The 26315-nt window shown below is 36.0% G+C and overlaps 1 protein-coding gene across 1 annotated transcript in view; it reads left to right on the forward strand.

Moving 5' to 3' along the window:
- The window catches only part of DACH1 (dachshund family transcription factor 1), a 397183-nt gene that overhangs the window by 211567 nt on the left and 159301 nt on the right, over positions 1–26315 (forward strand). Inside the window, 1 exon segment of the mRNA XM_032496887.1 lies at positions 5549–5710. Within this exon segment, the coding sequence (XP_032352778.1) occupies positions 5549–5710 (162 nt within the window).

Raw genomic sequence — 26315 nt, forward strand, 5'->3', positions numbered from 1 at the left:
TCAGACCCTGACATGACAAGCTGTGTTTCTAAATTCTGGGTAAAAATCTATTCATTCTTCTGAATTGTAAGTGGTAGATTTTGTGAAAATCAAATAGAAAAGAAAAAGAAACCTAAATATTTTTGCATGATACAAGGCGTATGTATGGGCTTTAACCTAAGTTTGATGTCCAGTCCCCTTTCCTGAGGGCCCATCGAAGGTCCTGGAGTCTCGGAGTTTCATCTAATATATGACTTAATATCCTTCGTCTGAAGGGAACATCATTAAAAAAAAAAAACAAACTATTTCTCAATACATTATTTTATCAGTGGCATATAAATTTTAGATATACATTACAATTTCCCCATGGTTGATGACAAAATTGGATTTAGAACCTTTTAGAATAAAATGAAATTATACTCCATTTGACTTCTCAGTTCAGTGTATGTTTTTGTCTTTGTGTAGGAGATCCTATAACTGTTCTTGGCGAGTATAAAAAAGGAAATTTCATGAGGTAAAGTAGATGGGTTAATCGTTCCTTAGCATAAGAGATCACACTCACTTACTTGTTTCTTCACCATACACACACATGCACACACACATATGTATATATATATATAGATGTAACTTTTCCCCCAATGAAAGAAGGAAATCTGCTAAAATTTTTTACCTGATTGAAGAATCAGGAGCAATTACTCAAGCTGTTTAATTAACAGTTACTGTGTATACCAAGTAGATCTGTTTATGTAGGTGGTTGCTTGAGTTAATAATGTGCCTGACTCCTCTATCTGTAACATACAGAAGTGTTGCCTCACCCACTGGCCTCTGCTTCTGCTGTGGTGGGTTAGAGGCATAAAGACTCATTTTTCCGAAGTCTGCACCACACTAGAGAGGTATGTCTCAGATTCTGATTCATGGTCCAACCTAATCTTGTATTTCACCAAGCTCCCTTGCTGATCCTTTTTTTTTTCACACTTTATATATATATATTTATTGAAGTATAGTCAGTTTACAATGTTGTGTCAATTTCTGTACAGCATAATGCTTCAGTCATACATGAGCATACATACATTTGTTTTCATATTCTTTCTCCACTGCAGTGATGATCTACCTGGTTAATAAGCCTTTCCTCTAAGATGCAGACACACTTTAATGTCAACTACTGTCGTCAAATAATCTAAGGGCAGTAAGGGTCAGAATCAACCTGTTGAAAGATAAAAACACAGATTCCTCAGTCCATCCCAGAGATGGCATCCGCGAACACGGCCTGGAGGGAGATAACGTTCAACTTCACCAGGTTCTGCAGCTGGATTTGAGGTGGATTATCACTTTGAGAAACACTGGATTACCTGGTTCCCAGGGAAAAGTGGTTTGTTTTGGTTGAGAAGCGTTAAAAGCAGTCATAAATTCGCAATATAAGGTCCTGATTCAGGGTGGGATATAGGAGAGGAGTTAACACGAATCTCTGTATCTGAGGCAAGTAGAAGAGACTTCTAAGTGAGAAAGGGTTAGGCAGGGAGGGAAAAGTGTGTGATCAATGTTCTGGGGGCCCAGTGTTCACACAAGTAGACAATGCTTGATTCCAGAGGAAGTGTTTCCACAGTTTGAATTCTCTGTGAAGTGTAGACCAAAAACGAGTTATTTTGTGAATTAATTACACTTAATTTTTTCAAAGGCAGCTTCATTAGGGGACAAAATACACAATGCAACTTCTTTCTAAAGCAAGAGTACAGATTTTAGGCTAAGTTTTTTTACTAGAGACAGCAAGTGGGAGGGGATTTGAGAATTACATCAGAGATTTGAAAGGGCCACTGCAAGGCCAACAGGAAGGGCAGTAAATGCAGAAGGAGTGAGCCTTTGTGATTCTCTCCAGCCCTAAGCAGAAGTAGCTTTGGAGAGTAATGCTTTTTATTAAATCAGTAAAAGTTGCTACTCCTAGTATATTTACCTTGATTGTAATATGAACATAACTCTTTAAATTACTTACATTGATATTGTCAAAATATTGCCCATATTTGTCCAGTGGCTTTACAAGCAATCAAATTTGAGCAGTGTTTTTTTCCCTCAGTGATAGTTTGTGCCAGGCATTGTGGTGGATGTTTGGGACACATATACAAAGAAAGTATTTTGTCCTTTCGGTGTTATATCCTAGGTAGAAGAGCTAGCCCCAAACCTAGCCCCCTCAGCACCCCCACACACCCAACAAAAAAGAGCAATAAAGAGTTCAAGGGACTGAGTTCCTGTTCTCAGATTACACATCAAAGTGACCTGAGGAACCATAAAATCAACCAACAATATACAGAGGTAGGGGTCCCAGCCAGAATCTCTGACAGTGTACTCAGCGATTTGTTTGAAAGCTCTGTGGGTGATTCTGATGCACAGAGAATGCGAGCTCCCATTCAGCAGGGCTGAGAACACAGCTAAGTGGCCCACTCGCTCTGCTCTTGAGGAGTAGGGTGGGGAAGGTCAGCTCTTTAAAAGAAGTGAGTCTTGGGCTGATTCTTTGAAATGCTGATGGCTCTTTCCCAGGTAGATGGAAGAGTTGGGAAACTGAGCCTGCTACTCCTTCAGCATCATATTGAAGCCATCAGATGATGGATGTGAGGGCAGGTCTGGGGCAAGGGTCTAGAGAGCTTTTCTAGAAAGTGAGAAAAAGGCGTGTGCAAAGTCTGGCTTGAAAAAGGGAAGGTAGTGCATTAGAGGACATGAAAAAGGCCTGTGTGTCTGCAGCGCAGGGGGAAGGGGGACCTGGGGGAAAGAGGATGCCACACGGAGAAGCAAGGGGTGGAGCCCGCAGGGCCCTGACACCCATGTGAAGCACCCAGCTTTCTCCTCAAAGCAGGCATCAAATGTCATGTTTGGATTTTTATTTTTCTAAGGTTAAGTTGACTGCATATGAATAATAAGAGATTGGAGGTAGAGAAAGGGGATGCTGATAAAAGACTATTGCAGGGTTAAATTGGGAGTTAGAGATTTACAGATACTAACTACTATATATAAAATAGATACACAACAAGTTTCTTCTGTATAGCACAGGGAACCATATCCAATATCTTGTAGTAACCTACAATGAAAAAGAATATGAAAACGAATATATGTACATATACATATGACTGAAACATTATGCTGTGCACAGAAATTGACACATTGTAAACTGACTATATTTTGACAAGAATAACATTAAATTAAAAAAAAAGAGATTATTGCAGGACTGTAGAGAAAAGTGGTAGCTTGTACTAGGGGAGCCAGTGGAGACGGAGAAAATTGGTTGAATTCTGAAGCTATTAAAGAATTAAATTTGAGAGGCCATCAAACAGCCAAGTGAGTTCGTGGAACTAAAATCAGCAACTGTTGCAGATGTCAGAGCTTTCTTCTGCCTTCATTAAACTGAACTAAAAACAGAGAATTAAAAAAGTATTAGAGTTAAGTTATACCCTGTGTGTGTGTTGCACACACTTCTATCTGTTGGAATTTGCATTAGAAATATACACAGAGTAGGGGGGAAAAGCTGCCAAATGGAAAAATAGAAAAGTACCATAAGTAAGGTCAGGTAAATAATACAATTGTTAGAAGCATTTTTAAAAGTCAAGGGTTAATACAAGCAAGTAAGGAGAAATAGGATTCTTCTAGCTGCCAGGGGGGTGGGGGGCGAGATCTCACCATATCCTGTAGGAGTCATAGCTGGTATCTATTGAGGAGCAAGAACACAAGGCAAGCTTAGATTTTGCTAAACATGATGTGACATTCTTCACATGGTTTGTCTTCTTTAATCCTTCTATTATCCCTTTGTGAATAGGATGACGTTACAGATGAAGAAACCATGCTTAAGAAGGTTTTATAGCTTGTCTAAGGCCATGTCTTGCATAGTTATGTTTCATGCTACTGAGCTTGATTCAGATCTACTGAATAATAAGAATCATATCTCAAACAGTAGGTTTCTCTTTCTTATTTGAATCCTACGGACCAAGATTTACCTGCCGCGTAAATCAAAGCTAAAGACCCTGGATGTGTCATAAATTGGAGATGGGACACCACCAGGCAATGAAGGGAAAGGACAAGTGGGATGTTGACATTTGTGACAAGGCGAAATGGAGGAAGAGAGATTTTCTGGGAAACACAAAGAGAATTTTAAAAGAACAGGAAAGAAAATGTTCTGAGACATCTCTGAAGGAAATGAGTAACTGGAGAGAACATTAAATCATAGGAAGATGAGAGAATCGGCTCAAGTTGGGACTTAAAAGGCAATGAGTGTTCAGTCCAGACCCAGATACATTCTTTGAGTTCAGATCAGTCCTTTTTAGGGGTAGTTACCCGTTTTTCATGCAAAGATCCAATCTGAAGGACTAGCTGCGTTCAATTGTCAAGCCCTCTTTGGTCTGATCTGAGGGAAGGGTGAGGTCTTCTATCTCCTAGACTGAAAAAACAGCAGCAATTTCTAGGGGGAAAAAAAAGACTTTCTTATAATTCCTGAGGCTATAATTTATTTGCTGTAGTAACTAGAAGTGATGATTAGTGGGGAGGAAAAGGAGGAGAAAGGTGTTCAGTCTTGAATCCACCAGCTGGGAGTGGAAATAAATCACACAGATAAATTCAGACCAGGCTGAAGCACTGTAGCCAGAAACTCTGAAGCATCCACAGCAGAAAGAGGATGAGGGCAGGGGGAGTCTGTATCCTCTCACGGGTAGTCAAGATTTTGGAGTTAGGAGAGCTTGTTCATATTTTCGTGTCTGTCATTTTGCAGAGGGGGAGATGCCAGGATGAAACGCATTGACTTGGTAAAAGTTTACACATTTTAGGAAAACAAACCACTCCTCTGCTCATGAACCTCTTTTGATTGCCTGGAGCCTGTACCCAAAGAAAGCCTTAGCTTTCTGCTCTTCCAAATCTGATCCCCAACTGTATTTCTAATCTCATGTTCACTTCCTCCTCCTGTTTTCTAGATGAACAGAGAGAAACTGTTCTGGACAAACACCATGGCAGGGTGGTTAAAAGTGTCACCTCTGGGACTAGGAGACTGGAGGGTGAGAAGTTGGGGGAGTGAGTCACGGGGCCAGGACAATCCAGACAAGGCAATGGCGTATGTGTGAAAGCACGGACTGGCGGGGGCAGAGCACGTATAGGGACTGGGACCATGTTCAGCATGGCTGGAAAGTGGCAAGAAAATGGGGAAGCTTTGGGTGATTAGGTAGTTTTCCAGTCCCTTGTGAAAAGCTTTGTGAATTAAGCTAAGCAGTTCAGATATTTTCCCCTCTTGAGGTGGCTATAGAGGATTTGAAGCAAGGAATGACATGTTCAGATGGGTTTGTTTGAGAGAGAATTCTGGCTGCATTTCTACTACTATCTTATGTGTGAATTATTTTTCTCCTAATATCAAATGTGGCAGTTTAAGGAGCATGCTCTCTGTCATATTAGCGTGTCCTTTGTTAGCTGTGAGTAAATATACAATATCAGAGTTGCATAAAGGAATCGGAGACTCTAATTTGTTTGTATATGTTTTATACTAAGTACATGGACTATTAGATGAAAAATCAGAATTTGAATGACCTTGTTTTTGATTTATTCTTTTAAGGTTTGACAGCAGCAGCTGCAGCCGCCGCCGCTGCCACCAATGCAGCTATCGCCGAAGCAATGAAGGTGAAAAAAATCAAATTAGAAGCTATGAGCAACTATCATGCCAGTAATAACCAACATGGAGCAGACTCTGAAAATGGGGACATGAATTCAAGTGTCGGTAAGTTTTATGGTCACTGAAACTCACCATGATCATGGTGCTACTAAATAACTTTCTTTTGCAGAGCAAAACTGTTGGCTATGCATTCAAGAAGTTGGTGCTTTTAGCTATAAGAACAGTGTACATTTTGAAGAAACCATTTAGCCTCTTGAGCAACACACACTCTGAATGAATAACTTACCATGTTATTTTAAAATATAGGATTAGCTTTATATCTGCAACTTCTACTATAAAAATTCAGTTAACATCTTTCATAATACAAATAAGTTTTAGTAGTCGGAATTCCAATGTATTTTTATAGGTCAGGTGTCAGAAGAATATTTACAAACAAAACCATACACTTTTTTATTCTTAATGTTATTAAATGAGAAGTTTATCTTAGCAGCAAAACATATAAACTTAATCTTTTCATTTGCTGCCAAGAATAAGAATTATGCCGATAATTAATCCTTTCCATATACATCAATTACCAATTTCTTTTAGTTTAAAAACGCAACTTTTAATTTTTTAATTTGATCTTTTTCTTTCTGGAGGTATGGAGAAGGGAGAAAGTTAATAGTCACTATTTAAACCAAAAGGAACATCTTACTCCTTGCAGAATTCACTTGGGTAATTTGCTTTGTCAAACACAACTTCAGGTATGGATTAAATTTTATTGGTATCTTTAGCATCTATGTGTTGGTGAAATAAAACATTTTGTTATGCCACTGCACTATATTATTTTCCTTTAAAATGTAGAAATCATGCTCCAAATATAATTTAACAAGAGAAATTTGGATGCTACAAGACATGCACAAGATGCTATATCCAACTGTGTGTTCATGAGGGACACAATCATTTATGGCAGTTCAAATAGATTTTCTTTTCTATGCAGCATTTTAACAGATTAACTTCTTTAGATAATCAGCAGCTTTTTACTTCCACTCCATTGACATCCAGGTAAGAGAATATGAAGGAATACCGCGGGCTTTGGTGATAATCATTTTCACAACAGTTCCATGGACTCACATGCTAGATGTGAATAACACAGGAGGAAGTAATATTAAAACATACACACAAAACACAAAATACCACCGCTTCAGTGATGCCAGAGAGAAGCCGCAGTGTGAAAAGAGAAACAGAACTTTTCGGGGGAACTAGACAAAGAAATAGAAAAGGAGCAGTACCCGTTGGCTTGATTTGAGAGGATTATAAAGAAGGTGGTAGCAATTCTTAGAAGGCTGAAAAGATGTGGAAGACAGCCAAAAGGCATGACTCAAAAACTGAAAGGGGCTGAGAGAAACATCGTGGCTTGCGTCCGAGGTACTTCTATTGAGAAGATGGAGGGCAGTGGATTGTTTAGTCATAGTTTACACATATAAATTGAGACTTTTAAAAGTTGACAACAGTATTGAAGTAAAAGGAAAGAATTGCAGTTCTCTTTTTAGAGCTATTGAGTACATATTATTTTAAAATAGTAGTCTTTTACTTTGGCCTATAAAACAGAGCCAACTTGGACACTTCGAAAACAAAGTAACTGGCCACTCTAAATTATAGTTATAATTCCAAAACATAATTTGGATTGTTTTCAAAATTTTAGAAGACTAAGCCTTTAATGCAGGCTGTTGTTGATAGTTGTGTAGTGAGGAGGGACTTTTAAATTAGGCAATTTAGTAGCATTTAGAGCAAAATATATTAAAATGTGATACCTCTGTTCGAATTTCCTGAGCAGCAGAGCAGAAGTAGACTTTGGGGAAACCAATAGACGTAAGATAGTGAGAACATAGCTCATAATTAAACATTTGCATACATTTAATATTAGATATTATAGAATAACATTTGCCTTCTGACCAAATTGTAGCTTACCCATCATTATTTGGGTACCTAGGTGATCATAATGGCTTACACAAGAAACAATTTGAATTTTTCTTTTGTGTTTTAGTTGGAAGAAATCACTTTTCTTCCATTAAGGTGTGTACTTGCTGGTTTATATTGCTTTTTATTTTTGACACTCAATATCCAGTTTGAACCAGAAACAGAAATTTTTTTTGAATTTTCCTAAAGGGTCTTAATATTTTGAGATGGTGTTATCATTAGTGCCAGGGCTAGTCCCTAAGGCATGTAGATCGTGTATATTGCGTGCCTGCTGCTAATTTGGGGGAAAAGTGTTATCACTGTCATTTTTATTCTATTCTCACATACTGCTGTCTTCTAAGAATTGGTGATTTATCACCCTTCCAGAGTGCACCATCGGCCCCTTCTTTATCTAGAGATCAGAGAGAGTTTGGGGGAGGGAGGGGGTGGAGTGGGGGGGCTAGAGGGCAATGGTGGGGGCTGGGGGTTGGGGCTGCATAGATCACAACAGCTGCTGAATTGAGCCTTTGCTTTAAGTGGACCCCAGTCTTCTCTGGTTCTGAGGACACTGCCTGCCTCTAGGTAAGTGTTCAGTAACTCCTAGTTCTGTGACGTTGGACAGTTAAGTGAACTTTCTGAGCCTCACGGCCACATCTGATAAAATGGCATGAGCAATAGTATCTACATCATGAGAATGAAAGGAAATTATATTTGTCAAGTGTTTACCGTTTTGTCCATTACAATCTCTGTTGCATTTTTTTGGTCACCCGTAAGGTCAGTCGTTCTGGTATTGCTTTTGCTATTATTATTTCTCCAAACTTGCCCTCTGGAAAATTGCCTTCTTCCTCTTTTTGCAGCCACCACTGCTTCCTCCTCTGTTCTCCTGCTCCCTCTGCTAGGTACTATCTGTTGAGCTGCAGGCCTATGAGGAAACTTGGGGGCAGCTGTTACATCATTTGGATTCTGTTGTATGTTTGATTATAGCCTATTCTAGGAACAAGGAAATAATCCTAAACCAGTCTCAGCACTGAAGGGGCGTCCAGTCTTGTGGGCTGGGTGGCTACCTCTGCAGACAGTCATAACAGGATGTGGTGGGTCCCCCAGGAACCTCAGTTAGCGCGAGGTGCTTAGGAACATAACAGGATGTGGTGGGTCCCCCAGGATTAGGAAGTGGTATGGAAGGCTGTGAAGTTCAGGAGGAATCCCAGGAATCTCCAAAGCCTTATGTTTCAGAATGCAGACGTACTGCTCTCATGAATCTATCAATTGGCCCTTTGAAGTGGTGAAACCCCTCAGAGAGATGCTACTTAACTGATGTATTGTTACCGCTAAGCCCTGCCCAAATCCAGTGAGGTTTTTGCAGTCAATTCAGGATTCTTTTTTCTTGTGCTCATCTAGCTCAGAGTTCTGTTAAACATTTCAGGCTTCTGTATGTAGAAACACTGTTTTTTGTTTTTGTTGTTTTCTTTTCCCAACTTGGTTGTAAATAAATCTTTATTGTCTCTAGAAAATAAATTTTGCGTTTGCTTGGTTTGTTTTAATTTGGCTTGGTGTGGTGAAGGGATATTTTTATTATCGATGACTCTTTCCAGTTCTTAGTATGAATGGTTAAAAATTAGCCAGAAAAAAAGGTGTTTCAAGAGACCTGTGACACTGACAAATAATTATTTTATATCCCAATTTTACGTGATAACCTTGAGCTCACATCTTTCCAACAGAATGATCACTTTAGGAAGAAGTGAGGACTTCAGGATAGACCCGAGTGAGGCATCAGCACACTGAGTAAAATATATGGCCATGTTGCCATTCTCCCTCATCCACAATCAATTGGATTCTTTTAGTTTAATATTTACTTGCTAAGATGAGATGCTAGTCTGCATGGTGATAAACAGTCTGCTCCTGGCATCTGAAGGTGACCTGTCAGTTCATATGGACAAATCTCCTGCTTACTGAAATGTACAAAATAAATCATTAAAGCAGGCAGGTGCTCATTCCCAGATTTAAATCACCATAGATTTATGATTTGAATTAATGCTTCATTTGGCCATAGAAATAGATGCTGAGACAAATGATATGCACTGGTTGGGGTTTCCATACTGTAGCCATCCTGATATTGATTACTGAGATGTCTTTGCAATCTCTTGTTTATATCAAGTACTATCTTGTGACAGGTTGGCTGATATGAGCTACATTGCAGATAAGAAGGAAAAATGTCCTGGATTCTCTTTAGTGGCAACGCTATCCACAACATACAGGCCAGATAAATTGCTATTTTTTTGCTTTAAGGACTGATCTACATAACCAGCTTAAAAAAATGCTGCTTGGAAATTGGGGCTGGGATATTGGAAAGGCAGAATTTAAAACCGGTGAACCCAAGGTCAATTCCATAGTTATTCTGTAGCTGTGTTTTATCTGCTTATCCTTTTTTTTTTTTTTTTGGCATCATGCACATTCTTGAGGCTACTAAATTAGTCACAATCGATTTAATCTAAATAAAGGAAACTTAATTTTACTTCTGGTTTTTAGATGCTATATAAATATTGACATAGTGAGCATCTTGTAATAGTTTCTCTGTTATTTAAATACTTGCTAAACCTAATATCTTACCCCCTTAACTAATAACAACAGAGGAAACAACCCTTTAAAGATAAATACATTAAATATTATTCCCAAGTGCAAGAGTCTGTGGACTATAATTTACCAAGAGGCAGGAAAAGACTGCATTTTTACTTCTCTTAACATTTTATTTAAGGAAAACACTATGTACACAGTTTAAAGAATACTCGGAGGATTTAAGAGGGACCTTTGCCACTCGCTAATATCTGACTCATAGAACTGGTAAACAGCTATCAACAATAGTAGATTGCTTGCTTAGTAGGAAATGAGTTCATATCTATTCAAAATGTGATCTCAAAACAGATGTCCCAAGAAAATCTTATTGTTTAAACTATAGTCATAACCCCCGAACTGCTGTTATTTCTTTAAGGAAGTGATCTTAAGACTTCAGAATTTCTCTTTCTGAACACCGCGGAATGTGGGCAAGAATACATTGGTGTAGTGATCCCCAAACCTGAATGCGTTTCATATGCCTGAAATGTAGGGTTCTTTTTCATTTTTCTCAAACTTGCAAGAGTTACAAGGATATAGGAGTTTCAAGCGAAAACAGGGGCTTGAGTTTGGGACTAAAGAAGTCTTGAGTGGTATTCCGTACTCCTTGCTTCTGTCCACCAACCAACAAAATAAACAATGGGGGAAAAAAAAAAGCCAGGCAGATAGGGAGATAAAATTATCTTCCCAGACTGACCATCTCCTTATCTTTTTTTTTAAACCATGCCCAAAGAAATAAAATAGTTTACGTTGTAGTCATTTCCTTTCTTCTCTCTCACGTGTCTATTTGGAAGGAAAAATTCATTTTATGATTTCAGGAAAAAGTCTCAGAGACCTTGAGAAAGCAAATAAAAGGGAACTGAGAACAGGCCACCAAACAGAGCTCTGGAGTTGCACACTGGATTCTCTGCCTTGGCAATGTTAATGAACCTCAAATCCTTCCTATAATTAGATGAGGGAATAGCTTATATTTTCAAACAGATGATGCTGCTATAATGAAACGATTGACAGGGAATTTAAGTGTGTCTACAGTAGTCATTTGGTTTCTGTTATATTAAAAAAAAAGTTTAAAAAGAAGATTGGCTTTAGACATAGGTCCTGGGAGAGGTAGTAATTTACATAGCGTGCGATGACAGGTGTCTTTGTGTCGTAAGGAAATAAAATGGAAGACTAGAGAGATGATGGGCAGGTATAGCAATTTTTTGGGGAGGGGGTGTCCTGTGCTCATTCTGCTTAGGTTCTTTAAAAGGGGCCGAGACTCGAGAGATGGATCCGGATTGAGTGCACAGCTGTAACTGCTGATGAGCTAATTGCTCCTTATCTCTCAGCCCCATTCATCTTCATTTTTTACCAATTACTGAGAATTATCTGTGTTCTCAGTTGGATATGAGAGTTAATCCTTTTTGGTTAAGCTGGCAGTACTGTGAGCAGATTCCAAATCGGAGGGTGAAAAAGCCAAAGCAAGCTTGCTCTAAAAATGTCTCCAGTTCAATTACAGTATCACTGATTCATAAGAAATTTGCCATTGTTTAACAGATTAAATGTGGAAAGTTTTTTTTTTTTTTAACTTTCTTAACATTTCTTGGCCTAACAATGATGATTAAGATCCTTCTTCCTGTCTGATGAGTCAATTTAACAATATTAACAGGCAGGGTGTTGTAAACATGGAAACACACAAGACTACCCTAAAAGGTTAAAAAAAAAAAAATTCTGACACATGAAATGAGAAATATTTTAGAACTGATAGCTGTCAATTTATATATAAACACTTTTAATCTATGCCTTTGCTCTGTGTGGCTTCACATATAATGAGGAAAGTATGTCCAAACATAAACCTTTTCACAGATGTCACATTAGTAGAATTTTAATGGAAGGACCATATAAGCATCTCCTAAAAGTGTAGGAACTGCCATGGTTTGTAATTCAGTTGATTGTGAAGAAGCCATATGGGTCACATCATTTCCTATGCAAAAGATGTCTTCATACCCTGACATTGCACACAAAATTGCTCACTCCAACACTAAAAAAAAAAGTAGTAAGCGATTCTTTCATAAATTTCAATGCATTTGTAAATATTCATGATTCCTGGCCTTTCTTCTTCATTGACTATTTTAAAGAAGGTAATCTAATGTGAAAATATGAAGAATAAACAGCTAATTTAAAACAAAATTATAATTTGAACAACTTGTAATATGATCAAGCAAGTCCTGGATACATCCAAAAACTGAGATGCAGGAGCGGAGAGCAAAATACATCAGAAGATTTAGCCTTTAGTAATAACACAGCTAATAAATAACTTAGCTACTTATACAAGTCTCTTAATTTCTCAGATTTTGTATTTAATAAATAAAGAGTTTCATGCCCAGTTACCCTCTTCGCTCTAAAATTCTTTGATTTTTGAAACCTCGTTAGAAGATAAAGGGAAAGAAGTTACTTTTCACAGTAATTACTAAAATAAAATACAAAACTGAAACAACCTAAATGTCCAAAAAAGTCGTTATGTATATTGAAATACATCATTTCACATATTATGTAATCTTTACATATGATGGATACTGGTGGAAAATATCTATTTTGCATAGAAGGAGAAAAGAAGCATGTGTATTAATAAGTGTCATTTTATTCAGTTCTTTTTCATGATTTTCTAGAAAGTGCTTGGCATCATTTTGCGTTTTCCCTCATAACATATTTTTGATCTTCATTGTTTCTGTAAGAGAAGGAAAACATTAGGGATCATAACAGGTGACCGTGGGAAAAAAAATCTTTCCATTTTAAAAAGAACACTTTTCTCATTTAAAAATATTTCAGCATGTGCTTCTGAATCCATTTCATTATGTAAATAACATCATTAGAGTTTGATCAATAACAGGTACTAGTTTCCTGTATGAATTATTAAATGTAGTGTATGGTGTAGATAAGCAGAACGCAGAGAAAATTTCCACTTTTTATGTAGTGTCTGTTTCATTTTCATGAAGATTTTTTTACATATGTGGACAGTTAGAGAACATCATTAACCCAGTGTTATTGGTTTGATTTTAATATTGCTTACTCCAGCTAATGACAGGTTAATGAAGTAAACCTGATAATTCAAGCATTTCATGTTAAGAACTATAAATTGAATGATTCCATCTGATGCTGTGTCCTTGTGTAATCATAAAACATAAAGAAATGTAAGATATGTTATATGGTAGATTCTGTCACATTCCAGGAGATGAAGTGTATTTACGACAGCCTTGGAAATACAGGTTTCATCGAGGAAAGCCCTAAAAATGATATCCGTCACAACCTACATCAGCATGCTCTAATGTTTATAGAAACTTCAAAAATAAAGTATAGTGGGAGCCAGGCTTTCAGTTTAAAATAACCCCAGGCCTCATTCAATCCTTTTAAGATCAGATAACTCTTATCTTATTCATTCATATGATCCTTTATTATTTTCTTTTCTATTTTAACTTCATAAGATGGATAATATATGGTTAAAATAAATCTTACACTTTGTGTTCTTTAAATTATAATGCTTGATGATATATATTTTCAAATACCTCATGATGACCTAGCATTAGAAAACACATTCTCTGAAACGTGACTGAGGGTGTTCGTGGTCCAACATTACTGTGAATGTGAGCGCACAAGTTTCTAAGCCTGCGCCCAGTGCCCCTGTCACCAGACCTAGTGTTTCACATTTGTATGACTGTGATTCTCCTCTACGTTGTCCAAATATTGCAAAATTGTACAAAGCCATTTGGACGAACCATGGCATGTCAAATTGGATACAAAATAGGATAACTAAATGATAATAAGTAAATAATACAGTAGTTGACATGAATGTCTGAAAATGTCAATTCACTTAAGATGAAATAATGTGGCGCACATCATCCTGCAGGCTCTTAATACTCTCCTCCCCCCGAATGAACCTGGATCATTTGGAAGATAGGAAAAATGGAGGATTTAAATATGGTTTTCTTTAACAGCAGGTCATAATGGAAACACAGACCCTTCCATTCAGTGCTGAGAGAATTACCAGTTTGATAATGATTAGGAATGTTGTTATTAAAACAGTATGTGCAGTTCATTTTCAACAGTTTTGAATTAGAGCCTGCACTAATGAAACGGATACGGTTTCCTTCACAAAGGGCAGATCTGTTAGTTAATATCGCGGCAGCAGTGCCTCGCAGACCATGCCTTTAGCTCTATTTGTATTTCACAGCATGATAAGCAAAGAGTGTTGATTTTCAAGGATCCTGCTGATGAAAGGTAATGGCATTATTACATCTTTATCTCAAAAGCAGAACTGAGTGGTAAATGATTTTTTTTTCTCCATTGCACAAAAGATTTCTTGGTTAGAAAGCCTTTTTTTAAAAGTTTCTTTACGTCGTTTTAGTCTTGGAAATGATATGTTATTATTTAATGTCTGCACAGCAAGCTTGAAAGCACCTAATAGCGAATGGATTGGAAGTGAAGTGCCTCCTGCTCACAGATACGGATCTCCTCAGTCACACGCTGTACCAGCTGTCATCCCAGCCATACTGCTGTGATTTAATTAGTCTGTTTATGTCCTTTCTAATAATATTTCCATCTCTACGAAAGGGCAAATGAGACAGGGACTTTTTCCCTCTCTGGTTCTGCAGACTGAAGAATGTGGCCTACATCTGATACGTGGGGACACAGGATTGAATCACCATTCCTGTCACTTCAAGCTGTTGATAAATTGTTCAGCCAAGAAGTATACTTACTTCCTGGGGGTCATTTGTAAGCTGGGAGTAATAATCTGCGTAGGGACAAAGAAGACAGGATCTGGGTGTATGTATATGTGTGTGTGTGTGTGTGTGTATCCAGTCGTGTATGTCTGGGTAGGGCAACACACACACATATACATAGACATTGATCTGTACACGTGGTTACTTTAAAGTTAAAACAATTTATAAGAAAATATGAACTCTGCATTTTTGTCAATGCTGTGCATGTCTTCAGAGCACACATTCTAAGTCTTCTAACAATTGAGTTCCTACAAAATGACAACATTTCGGGAATTCTCAGAAGAGCTTTTCACTTTTTGAAATGAAAATTAAAAAAAAAAGCCGAGATTCATCTGGAATTTGACCGGTACAACTGCATAGATTGGGGTTTTTGGGAAAAAAATCTCTGGGAAAGAAATTCACATAAGATATTAGATTTCATGATACCCAGGGAAAGAAGACTTCACCATCTTTATAAAATTTAATAATGATACTTTAACTTAAACTTTTTTTCTAGGAAGTATATTTAACTGAAAAAGAAAGCTCATATTCAAAACAACCTAACTATATAGTATATAACAACACAGTTATATAAGAATGTGTAAAATAATAAATATAAGAGAGAGATGCCTTTATTAAATGTAGTGTGGGGATTGATAGATGGTATTCAGGCACTATGCCATTTGAGTGATTCAAAGCTACTTCAAAACCCAGTGGCCTTGTAAACATTCTTGATTCTGCCTTAGGATTTTGTGACCTTCTAATGTTTCATGAGACAAAGACCTTATAAGAGAGATGGGCAGAGGGACAACTTCTGAAACCAATTTCAGTTTGTTTTAATTTCATTCATGTTTGGCTTAGCAGAAAAGGTCTACCTCATCTATAAATAATCTGTTAACTAGTTCTCCGTGTTTTAGTTGCTTTGGGGAAATGTTTTCTCTTTATTTCTCTATCATTTGTCTAAGGGCTGAAATTGCATTCTAAGATTTCTGAGATCTTCTTTATGGATTATCTCGCTTTTGTTTGGATTTTTCTGTTTTTCCTCTTTCATCCTTTGCAATTGGATAATCAGACTACGTTTTTTGGAGTGGGACTTATTAAAACAAAGAGTATATAGATAATATAAGCCCAATATTCATTTCATGTGAAAATATCAAGGTTAAAAAAATGCTAATCTTACTAAGGTGGTCAAATTGTTTTAAAATGATTTTCTTTAGCAATCTAGGTGTCAGCCACCTAGAGTTGCAGTTTTAATGCACCCAGGCATGTATGTAGTTTATTCTTGTGCTTTCCTATACCTACCACTGTCCAATCCCAGGCCTGCATCAAGAGGAAGGGTCAGGAGGGGAAGGGTGCAGTTCAAGTGGTAGAGTGCATGCTTAGCATACAGGAGGTCCTGGGTTCAATTCCCAGTACCTCCACTTAAAAAATAAATAAATAAATAAATAAACAAACAAACAAAAAAAAACAAAAAAAAAACTACTTTTCTCCCCTCCCCTCAAAAGAGGAAAGGTCAGGTTGCAGAGTCTTTTAAAATAAATATATCAAAATCAGCATCAAGGTTAGAAAATTTCCTATTTCTATTAGTAAATGGTAACATTATTTTCAATCCTTTAGATCCTCTTCTGGATACTCTATTACCTTAGCAATTAAATAGCTAGACTTCACACACACACATACACACACAGGCACACAGAGGCATCTGTATATTTCAGGTTCCAGGAAACTCATTAACTTGCTACTAGTCTAAACTGAATTTACTAAATATATTTATTTTCTTAATGATTTTATTTTGGAATATGTAGAAATACTTACTTGGCTATCTTTCCACTGAGGTGTAATTTCACTGTTTCTCTACATTTACTGTACCGTGGACTGTAAATGTTGATGAATAAGTTATCTTGACATGAACCATTTTCATGCTTTGAAGAACCTCACCATGAAGCATTTGATGGTATTTTTTATTAATTGGATAAATGAATTGTGAGATGTGTGATTGCATGATGATGGACTCATTTAGCTGTTGCTTTTTGCTTTTACTAATCTCTGTCATATTGGATTTATAAATGGAATGGAGTGACCTTTGAAACTGTGATGGAAATGAAGAGATAAACACAACTTGAAAGGACAAACCAATTAATATCAATGTGTTTGTTACACATACATGAGGAATTTTAATCCTTTGCTCTCTACAGTAAATTTGTGATTCATTGTAAAGCAGCACACTTTCTGATAGCTAAAAACCTTATTTTTTCTTAAAAATATATAATTTTATGTATCATAGATGTATAACACAAAATTAGCTTGTTTTTAGTGCCTGAACAGTTGACACTACCTTTAAAAGGTTTGATAATATCCCCTTTTAATAAAAATAGTTAACTATTTACACACACATATTCAAACATACACACATATAAGGCATTCATCTACAATCATATTATGTAGTTTTAAACAAATATATTGTAATCTTTTTTTTAACATTTTTTAATTGCATTTACAATGTCAGTTTACAATGTTGTGTCAAGTAATCTTGATTATAGTAAATTCTTGAATAGACCTCTCTTTTGCAAATTTAGCCTCATAACTAGTCCTCTGCCATTGTCCACAGGATACTTTCTAAAAAATCCTGATTCAGGAATCATAAATAAAGCATTTATTATTTTAACCTGGTGACCTGTAGTGTTAAGAAATATTTTTCAAAATCAATAAATATAAAATAAAATCTGAATGGCCATTTATACTCTCTTTTTACCTCCCGTTTTCTTTGCCTTCCTCTCTCTCTTTTTTTTTTTTTTTTAACATACTTGGACTTATTTTTATAAAAACAGAAAAAGCAAACCAGTTCTGCTGTGGTGTGAATTTTGGAACACTTGTTCATTCTATCCCCTTTTAGTAGCTTAATTATAGAATATAATCAATTTAATATACAGGTTTTGAAATACTGCCATTGATGCACAACAAGGCAAAAAAGTAATACAAGCGTGACATTTTAAAACACTAGCATTGAAAGACTTTCATTTCTAATTGATTTTTAAAAGAGTTCCCTGGAAAAGTGAGCTCAGAAATGTTTATAACGGCTTTGGCAATGTTCCAAAATGTTTACCACAAAGTGTAACTCAGCAGTTTCTAACTTCTCCCATCAACTATGAAGGATATGTCCCGTAATTGGCTTAATCTATGTTGATATTAAAACTCCCACATAGACTTCTTGTTTTTTAAAGGCATGATTTCTCAAAACGGTTAGTTCAACATGAGAAACACGAGAAGTGTTTTCACTTCGGCCAATTGGAGAGAAATTGTTAAGAATAAAGTTACTGATGAGCAGAGGATATGTATCTTTTATATTTATCTGAAAAACATACATTTTCTACCCCCCTCACCTTTTTGTAATCTATTGACCTTCAAAAGTTTGTTTGGTAAAATTGACAACAAGATGATTTTTTAGGCATGTTAGTTTCATAGCCCTCCTTCTGGTTTATTACAGGTGTGAAAAACTTCCTCCGACAGCTAAAAATATTAATGGACGTGATATCCATTCTATTTTAACAAGCAAGCAGGCCAAAATACAAGTAACATTGACCACAGGCAATTACTTTAAAAGGCTACTGCTAAGTATTTCAGGAAAAATGATTCTGTTGACTAGTTGTCAGTTCCTGTATGTTTTTTTATTGATTGCTTTTGAATATATAGCCCCATTATTGAAAACGTTGCTGGTAATAACTTCTCTTTATAGTGCCAAGCCCACTTCCTGTCATTGATAAGAGATAAATATACACAGAAATGAACATAAAAGTTTATTTAGATCTCTACTTTCCAATAATACTAATTTTGTAGTGAGTTTTTTTTTTGAAACTACATCATAGAGTAGTAGGCAACTTTGTAACTATTTTATTCTTCTAAGTTTTCCCTTATTCTGTGTATTTTCTCAGATGTGATTCAGTGCAATAATGTGGTATTTCAAAGTGTGATCAGCCCAAATGAGTTATTTCTTTGTAAAAATAATTTATAATTGCCTAACATCCACTTATTCCTTCAGAAATATGGAGTGATTTGTGGTTTGAAATTTCCGTATCATAGAATCATACAGTGCAGGTAGTACTACATTTAGTCAATAACCTGAAATTCTGATTAACTGGATATAAATCACTAAGGTTGAGAAATAAAGGTGATAAAAACAATGAATAAAAAAGAAATGAATTGATAAAAACAGATAAGGAAGTCCTTTAGTAGACAATAGTACCTAATTTGTCAGAACAATCTGATACAACTTGCATCTGAGAGATAGATTTGCATGACAGTATTGTCCCTCAGTACCAGATTCAAGTCTGTCTTTCTCCAAATATGAGCCATAACACTGTATTAAAAACAAACATTTAAATGCCACATACTCTTGAATCACATATATATATGAATACATACATATATATATATATTTGCTTTTACACTGTTTAGAACCCAATGCCTTATTTTTTTCCTAATGTAGATTCCAACAAAACAAAACAAGCAAAAAACCCTCAACATAGTGCAGTTGACATCATTTTTGTTTTCTTATAACCACTAGTGTCCCATTATAGTAATATTTAACCACAAATTCTAAGAAACATGCATATCTGATCTTCACGCCTGCAGCTTTTGCACTGATATATGCTAACTTCCTTTTCTGTTAATCCTCAGACTGCCTCAAACTTTGTTAGCATTCTGTAATACCAGTGCTGCCCCCCAAAATAATCAGCAGAGGTGGGGGCAGAGGGAGAGCAAGAGTTAGAAACAGTGAGAGAGAGAGAGAGGTGGGGGGGGATGAGAATATTTAAGTGAAAACTGAGAAGCAACACACCTTTGTGTTTAGCACAAAATCTGGTGCCTTACTGCTTGGGTATAAAGCACGACTCCGTGCTTCTTCTCCAGACACTTCTTCTCCAGACACTCAGCATCTTAGCATTTTTGTATCTCAGTTTCCTCAACGGTATCAGAGGTAAAATAATTATAAATATTTCACAGGGCTCTTGGGGATTATTTGGGTTCAATTAGTTCTCAGACCACAAGGTGACACATTGTCAGCACTAAAGTTTGTTAAATCGAAAATAAAAATAACGCAGTAAAGTGCACACACACATTGTACACACACATACATGTTCCCACATATCTTCTAAAATGCTGGGAGTTTCTAGTACTTCCAGCATCTCAACATTATTTGAAACCATAGTTCCTCCTGTACATGCCTTCAACATTCCTTACTTATCTAGGTTTTTCGCTAATTGATCCTGATTCAATATTTATCCAAAGGGCTTTTTATTGATTATTTGCTGCAGTCTGAGCCTAGTGTCATGTTCAAGAAATATGCTACCAGATTGATTACCTCGCTACTTTTTTAAAAGCACATACACATAGGAAGAACAACGTTGTCGGTTATTTCACTGGCACTTCATTTTTTTTTTTTTTTTTTTTTTTTTAGAAATCAATAAGCAGCCTGTAAACTTTTAATTGAAAAGTTTTGTCTCATTTTATGTTATCAGACAAAATGCATACTCCAACTCTAAAAACAGACACTACTTTATTCAGTGCACATAAGACTTCCTTTAATTAGCCCTTAATAAGCTTGGTTTAACTGGGATTTATGGAAGAACAGTGGTCATTAACGTTAGCCAGATTAAGACTGTGTTAATTACTATTGATAGATAAAATAACGTGCAAAAATGGTTTAAATTATTCTTACACTTATGAATCGAAAAGACGTTTGAAGCTTTCAAATGGAAGCTATATTTTATTTATATTTTAAATCGAATATTGACTTCTATACATGTCAGCATAACACAGCTAACATGTCAGCATAGGACACAGGATCTCATGGTTTAAGTTTTACAGCTTATTTATGTTTACCATGAATAAAGGATCCTCTTAAATGTATCATTTTGGATAATTTCCTAAGATTTGTGTATAGAAATTTTTACAGTTACTTTTATGATATGTGGTGTGTGATTTTAGTTAGGAGCAAATACATATCTTAATTATAATTAACTTCAAGACAGTTGCTTCCTTTCTAGTAAGTGATAGATGCAAAGGATTTCTTCTATCTTGAAAGGAAGTTTTAGAATTATGACATTTATATCTTGTTGTCTTTTATTGTTTCTTGCTTCCCTTGGTGTCTATTTTCTGTATGGTATTTTGGGGTCAATAATAACTGAAGTTTGACTACTCTTTTCCCCCTCCATGTTCTTGGGCATTATCTCAAGTGAAATATTTCTCAGGATTCTTTCAATAGTTTCTGTGTCACTTATCCCCACATCCATATTCTTGGAACTGCTCTTGTAGAAAATATATATATGTAGGCTTAATATATATGTATATTTAATGCTATTGAAAGCAGGTCAACCACTCATGGACTCTAGACTGCTAAAGCCAATGAAATAGTCCTGGTTTTCATTCTACAAAATATTATTCCAATGATTAAATTTTATAGCTAGTGTTAACATCATATCCTCTCCTCTAAATGGTTTAGAGTACCCTCTCCCATTTAAAGATCCATAGCAAGAATTTTATTATTGTCCTAGGCAAAATGAATTGTAAATAAATACAATTTTATGCCCCCATATGGACTATGAACTTTGGTCAGTCTTCCCCAGATTTAGTAAAAAGCAACTTTTCAAAATGTTTTTAAGCCACATGCTCAATCTAGAAAATCTGGGATCATCCTTGACATGTCTCTCTTCCCCTGTCTTGCATCTGCTTTCATATGTAATCCATCACCATATCTGTTTATTCTTCCTCCAGACCATCCCTCGGATTCATAGTCCTCTCTACACTGCCTATGTGGCAACCCAAGCTAGCAACCCCAAAGCGGGCCACTGCAGTGACCCCTAATTGTGCTTAGAATAAAACCCAACTTTCTTCACATGGCTTCCAAGACCCCTCATAATAAGGAAGGTGTTCCACCTCTCCTACCCAGACTCTTTTGGGTCATTCTTCCCAGTTCTATCTTCTCTCCACACTGGCCTTCCTTCAGTTCCATAATCATATGTTTCTTCCTGTCAGGTATTCTTAATTCTGACCCGTGGCACTCTCTTCTCTTTGTTCATGATGTCCCAGGTCCTATCCATTGTCTCGTCTCTGTGTAAATGTCCTTCCCTGAATCCCCAATTTTAGTTCTCCAACTTTGCCCTCAATCCATTCCATTCCATACCACCCTTTTCTCTCTGTGGCGCTTTGGAGAATTCATACTAATGTCTTCTTCTGCAAATCTGTTTGCTTCATGCCCATGTAGCTCCATGAAACTACCAGCTTGCTGAGGGCACAGCTGGCTTGGCTGCACTGACTGGCATGTACTGTCCATATGTGATTGTTCAATAAATACTCTGGGAAGAAAATGGTGGGATGTTGGAACAAGAAGAAGACTTGAGCTAGCATTGGATATACATACCTCTGAGACTGGACAGTGGGAAGTCGTGAGCTGGGGATGGCTCACAAGAATCAATTGTCAAATTGTCAAAAATATTTTAAGTGTATTGTTAAAAAAGTCACTATTAACATTTAAATCATATAAATTTAGAACTAAGTAAAAGCAATGGTAGTAAATGTTCAAAACTTAAAAAAAAAAAAAAAGCTCTCCTGAATGAATATTTAATGAATGAGTGCTCAGTTAGGCAGGAGTACCTTTTTGTGGGTGTCCTTGTTACTGTGAGCTCTCTCTTTCCTCAAGGAATTCCTCTGTATTTTTACCAGTTAGAACAATTCCTCCATTTAAGAGACCAGTTTACAATGCATTTTGTTCAATGTCAGCGTTCCAGGGCTTTATTATGTAAAGTTTTTATTCTCATGTTCACATCTCCTTTTTTCTTTTCATTTAATCTGAGACATAAAATGTTAATATTGTTGGCATTTCCATTTTACAGATGAGTAAATTGAATCTCAGAGTAGATCATTTCTTGCCTGACATTTTGTGACTTTTAAGGCAGTGTAACTGAAGGTAGGGTCTGCTGTTTGGACTCCTACTTTAGTGTTCACCCCAGGTTGTTGAAATAGTGAAAAGAAGGTCCATTTAAAAAAAAAAAAACATTAAATTAGAAATCCAGAAATTTGATATCCCATTTAATTTTTCCAGTACCTTTCTTAGGTGACTTTGACGACATAATATAACCTTTATGTATCTTATTTTACTAAGTTTGGTTAATTGCAGGGCTCAGAATCAAAACCTTTCAATGGTTACATAATGCAATATCACATAAATGAATGGTATTTTTAAGTCACTCAAATCGACCTCCATATTATGGGGAGGAAAGGTGGCATAATACTACAGATATTCAAGAGCAAACTATATTAAAGCATTGACATTTTGTGGACATAATTCACAGATTATGGAGAATTTTAAAATAAAATTTGGGTTGGTATCCTATCAACTTTATTACTTATTACTAGCCATCTTTTTACCCTTGCCCAACATGTTTCCCTAAAAAATATAACAACAGAAAGATCATTTGTGACTATATCCTTGTTTAATAATTACTTTTTAATTCACCCTCCTATAGTTGTTCCTCAAATAATATGCATTCGCTATATCTGAGCCGTTTTACACGACATGTTTCTTGGATTATACTATAAACTCTTTGCGGCAGGGACCTTGTCTTTTTATATGCTCTATAAAGCGCCATGCATACCTAGGGAATTTTATGAATAATAATAAAAAAGGAGGCAAAAAAGCTTTCATCAGCAGTGTTTTATTTTGCATGTGAATTTAGGGATGAATTCATGCTATTGTCCATATTTCTGGAGAAGCAGCTCCTTATATTACAAAAGTGGACTATGAAGAATGCGTGTGGTATTAAATCTGAAAATTTACATTGCTGGGATCGGAAAAATAAATGAAGCAATACAATTTGCTTTTTCCTGTCCATTATAAAAATATTGCCAAGTCTGGCATGTGGTTCATAAAATCAAACATTTTCTAACACAGCTGTGCATGAGGAAATGAAATACTGCAGGTATAAGAAACCACCTGTTTGCCAGAACAGGAGTTGCAAAAAGGATACACAGCAGAATTTTATATGGGTCCCCGTTGTAGGTCTATTTGACTATTAATACTAAAATCTTAGCTCTTATTCTTCAAACAGGTGTTTTGCATGTGAATTGAAGGTTTACTAAGCCCGTGGATGAGTCACTAATAAACACTATTGGTTTTTCTATTCAGTACGCAAGATGATACCAAATACGACTGTCAAAGATAATTTCACAACCAATTCAGTTTTAAATGCCAAAATTATAACACACCACAAATTCCTGTTTGCGCGACACACTCTTCTTTCCCTCCTTTATCTTAGTTGCAAAACTCTCATGAACTTGACAGTGTTCTCCCTTGGTGAAGAGAAAGTCTGAAATATGCCATAAATCATCGTGAGCTACTAGAGAAATTCAAATTGCTGTAAGCACAAGTGCCCAGGGACTGCTTATGCACTGCCTGAGCCATAATGCAACGTTCACAACGAGATCATTGCATCATAATCTCATTCTGACTGTGATTTGCTTTGTGTGGGGGGGACTCAAAGTGTCAGGGAGGGAGGGAGAGAGGAGATCGATTGTCAGGTTAGATTTCTCTCCTGTTTTACATTAAACAAATGATCAGGAAAATACATTAATCTGTATCAAATCTTTCGGAAATTAAAAACTTCCCCAAAGTTTTCTCTGCAGAGGACATTTCTGGATATGTCTCATGTGGATAGGTGTAGCATCAGAATTTCTAGGGACAGTTTTAATATATTTTTGTTTCTTGTTTACAAAGTGTTATCAAATAAGTAATGTATTCATACCATAGCCATCAAGCTTGATGAAGGTGTCTATCAAACAAACAAAACTCAAGAATATTTCTAATCAATGTAAAATAGCCCTACTGGAAAAAAAAATCTTGAAAAATTACAATTAAAACCAAACTACATATCTTTATTATAGTAATAGATTGAATTTTCACCAGTGCGTGCGTATGCAGAATTGCGTATGTACATGTGTGTATCTGTGACTAACATGGATGGTATCTATTTAAGATTCACGTTTGGCAACTATGAGATGCTTTTTAGTTTCTTCTTATCTATAATAGCATCCAATTACTAAAAAAAAAGTGAAAACAATTTTTGCCCATTCTTTAATTTTTGGATGAAGGGATAAAAGCATGGCCTTGAGTGAAATAGTCAGTGATATGTGGTTGTTATCATTTTTATACTCAGGACAGTACAATGCTGTCCTAAGAAGTAAAACATAACTTAGAATATAATTTTTTAAGCCTCTACAAAACATACAGATACCCCTGCTTTGTTGATTACTTCTCATTTAATATTTAATTTGACCAGATCGATATTCTATTTCTACTTAGTGGTTAAAAAGAGCTTACAGACTCCCAAATATTTTGCTGTCCAAACTCCATCTTTTCAACTTGGAAATTCTAGGGAGACAATCATATCAACTGCAAAATTTTAGAACACTTTTTGCTTTCTCTTCTTAGGATAGTTTTGCTACTTATTTATATTTTTATTTTATATTTTGGCATTATCTGAATAAATTGTCTAGACTTTGAGAACAAAGTTCAATATTGGTTTCTTGCCTTTGGATTGATGGATAATGTATCTCATTTCTCTCTTATGCATGATAGTCTCTGAGGGTATCTGGAAGTATATTTATCAAGGTAAAAATGTTTCCTTCTCTTACTAACTAAATATTGAGAATGGACTTTTAATAATACACATTTTTGCATCTATTAAGATAAAAAGTTGATTGCTGAAGACCTCAGCTTGCTAGTGGTGTTTACTAGCGCAATAGCTAATATTACATAAGTTTATTTCAGCCTCCAATCTAGACTAAAGGGACATGGCTTCTCATTTACAATGTGTACACAGCACTAGGAAAATATCGACCTATTACACATCTGTATATAATTGTGATACACGCACACACACGTCTACATATAATGTATGCATATGTACAAATTAAAATAAAAGCAGTGACGGCTTATTATGGTGACAAACAGGAAGAACATGGTTTTCTCTTCTAGGAATGTAGATGATTAGACCTTCTATTTATATTTTTTGGTCTCCCTAGTTCTCATCCAAGGACTGGATACATAATAATCCACTTTATGTTACTTTCATTTTTACCAGTGGCTTAGAATAAACTATTATAGTGTTGTTCCTTAACATCTTTGTTTATAAAATGTTACTTGTTTTGAAGAAAGGGTTATTACTTTTCTCCTTTCGGGTTTAAAATAAAGCAAAAGAAAACTCATGTTTTACATTTTTTTTTACATATTTTTTACATCTTTTGTCCAAAGTTGCATGTGGATTAGTGTTCCTTTCATATCTTCCTTAATTACACAATGTCTTCTTAAGGCAGATACAATCATAGCCCCAACTTTGTAACTTACATCCCCAAAGTAGGACCTCATCTTCCGTGGTATG

The sequence above is a fragment of the Camelus ferus genome, chromosome 14, assembly GCF_009834535.1.
Source record: "Camelus ferus isolate YT-003-E chromosome 14, BCGSAC_Cfer_1.0, whole genome shotgun sequence".
Lineage (NCBI taxonomy): Eukaryota > Metazoa > Chordata > Mammalia > Artiodactyla > Camelidae > Camelus > Camelus ferus.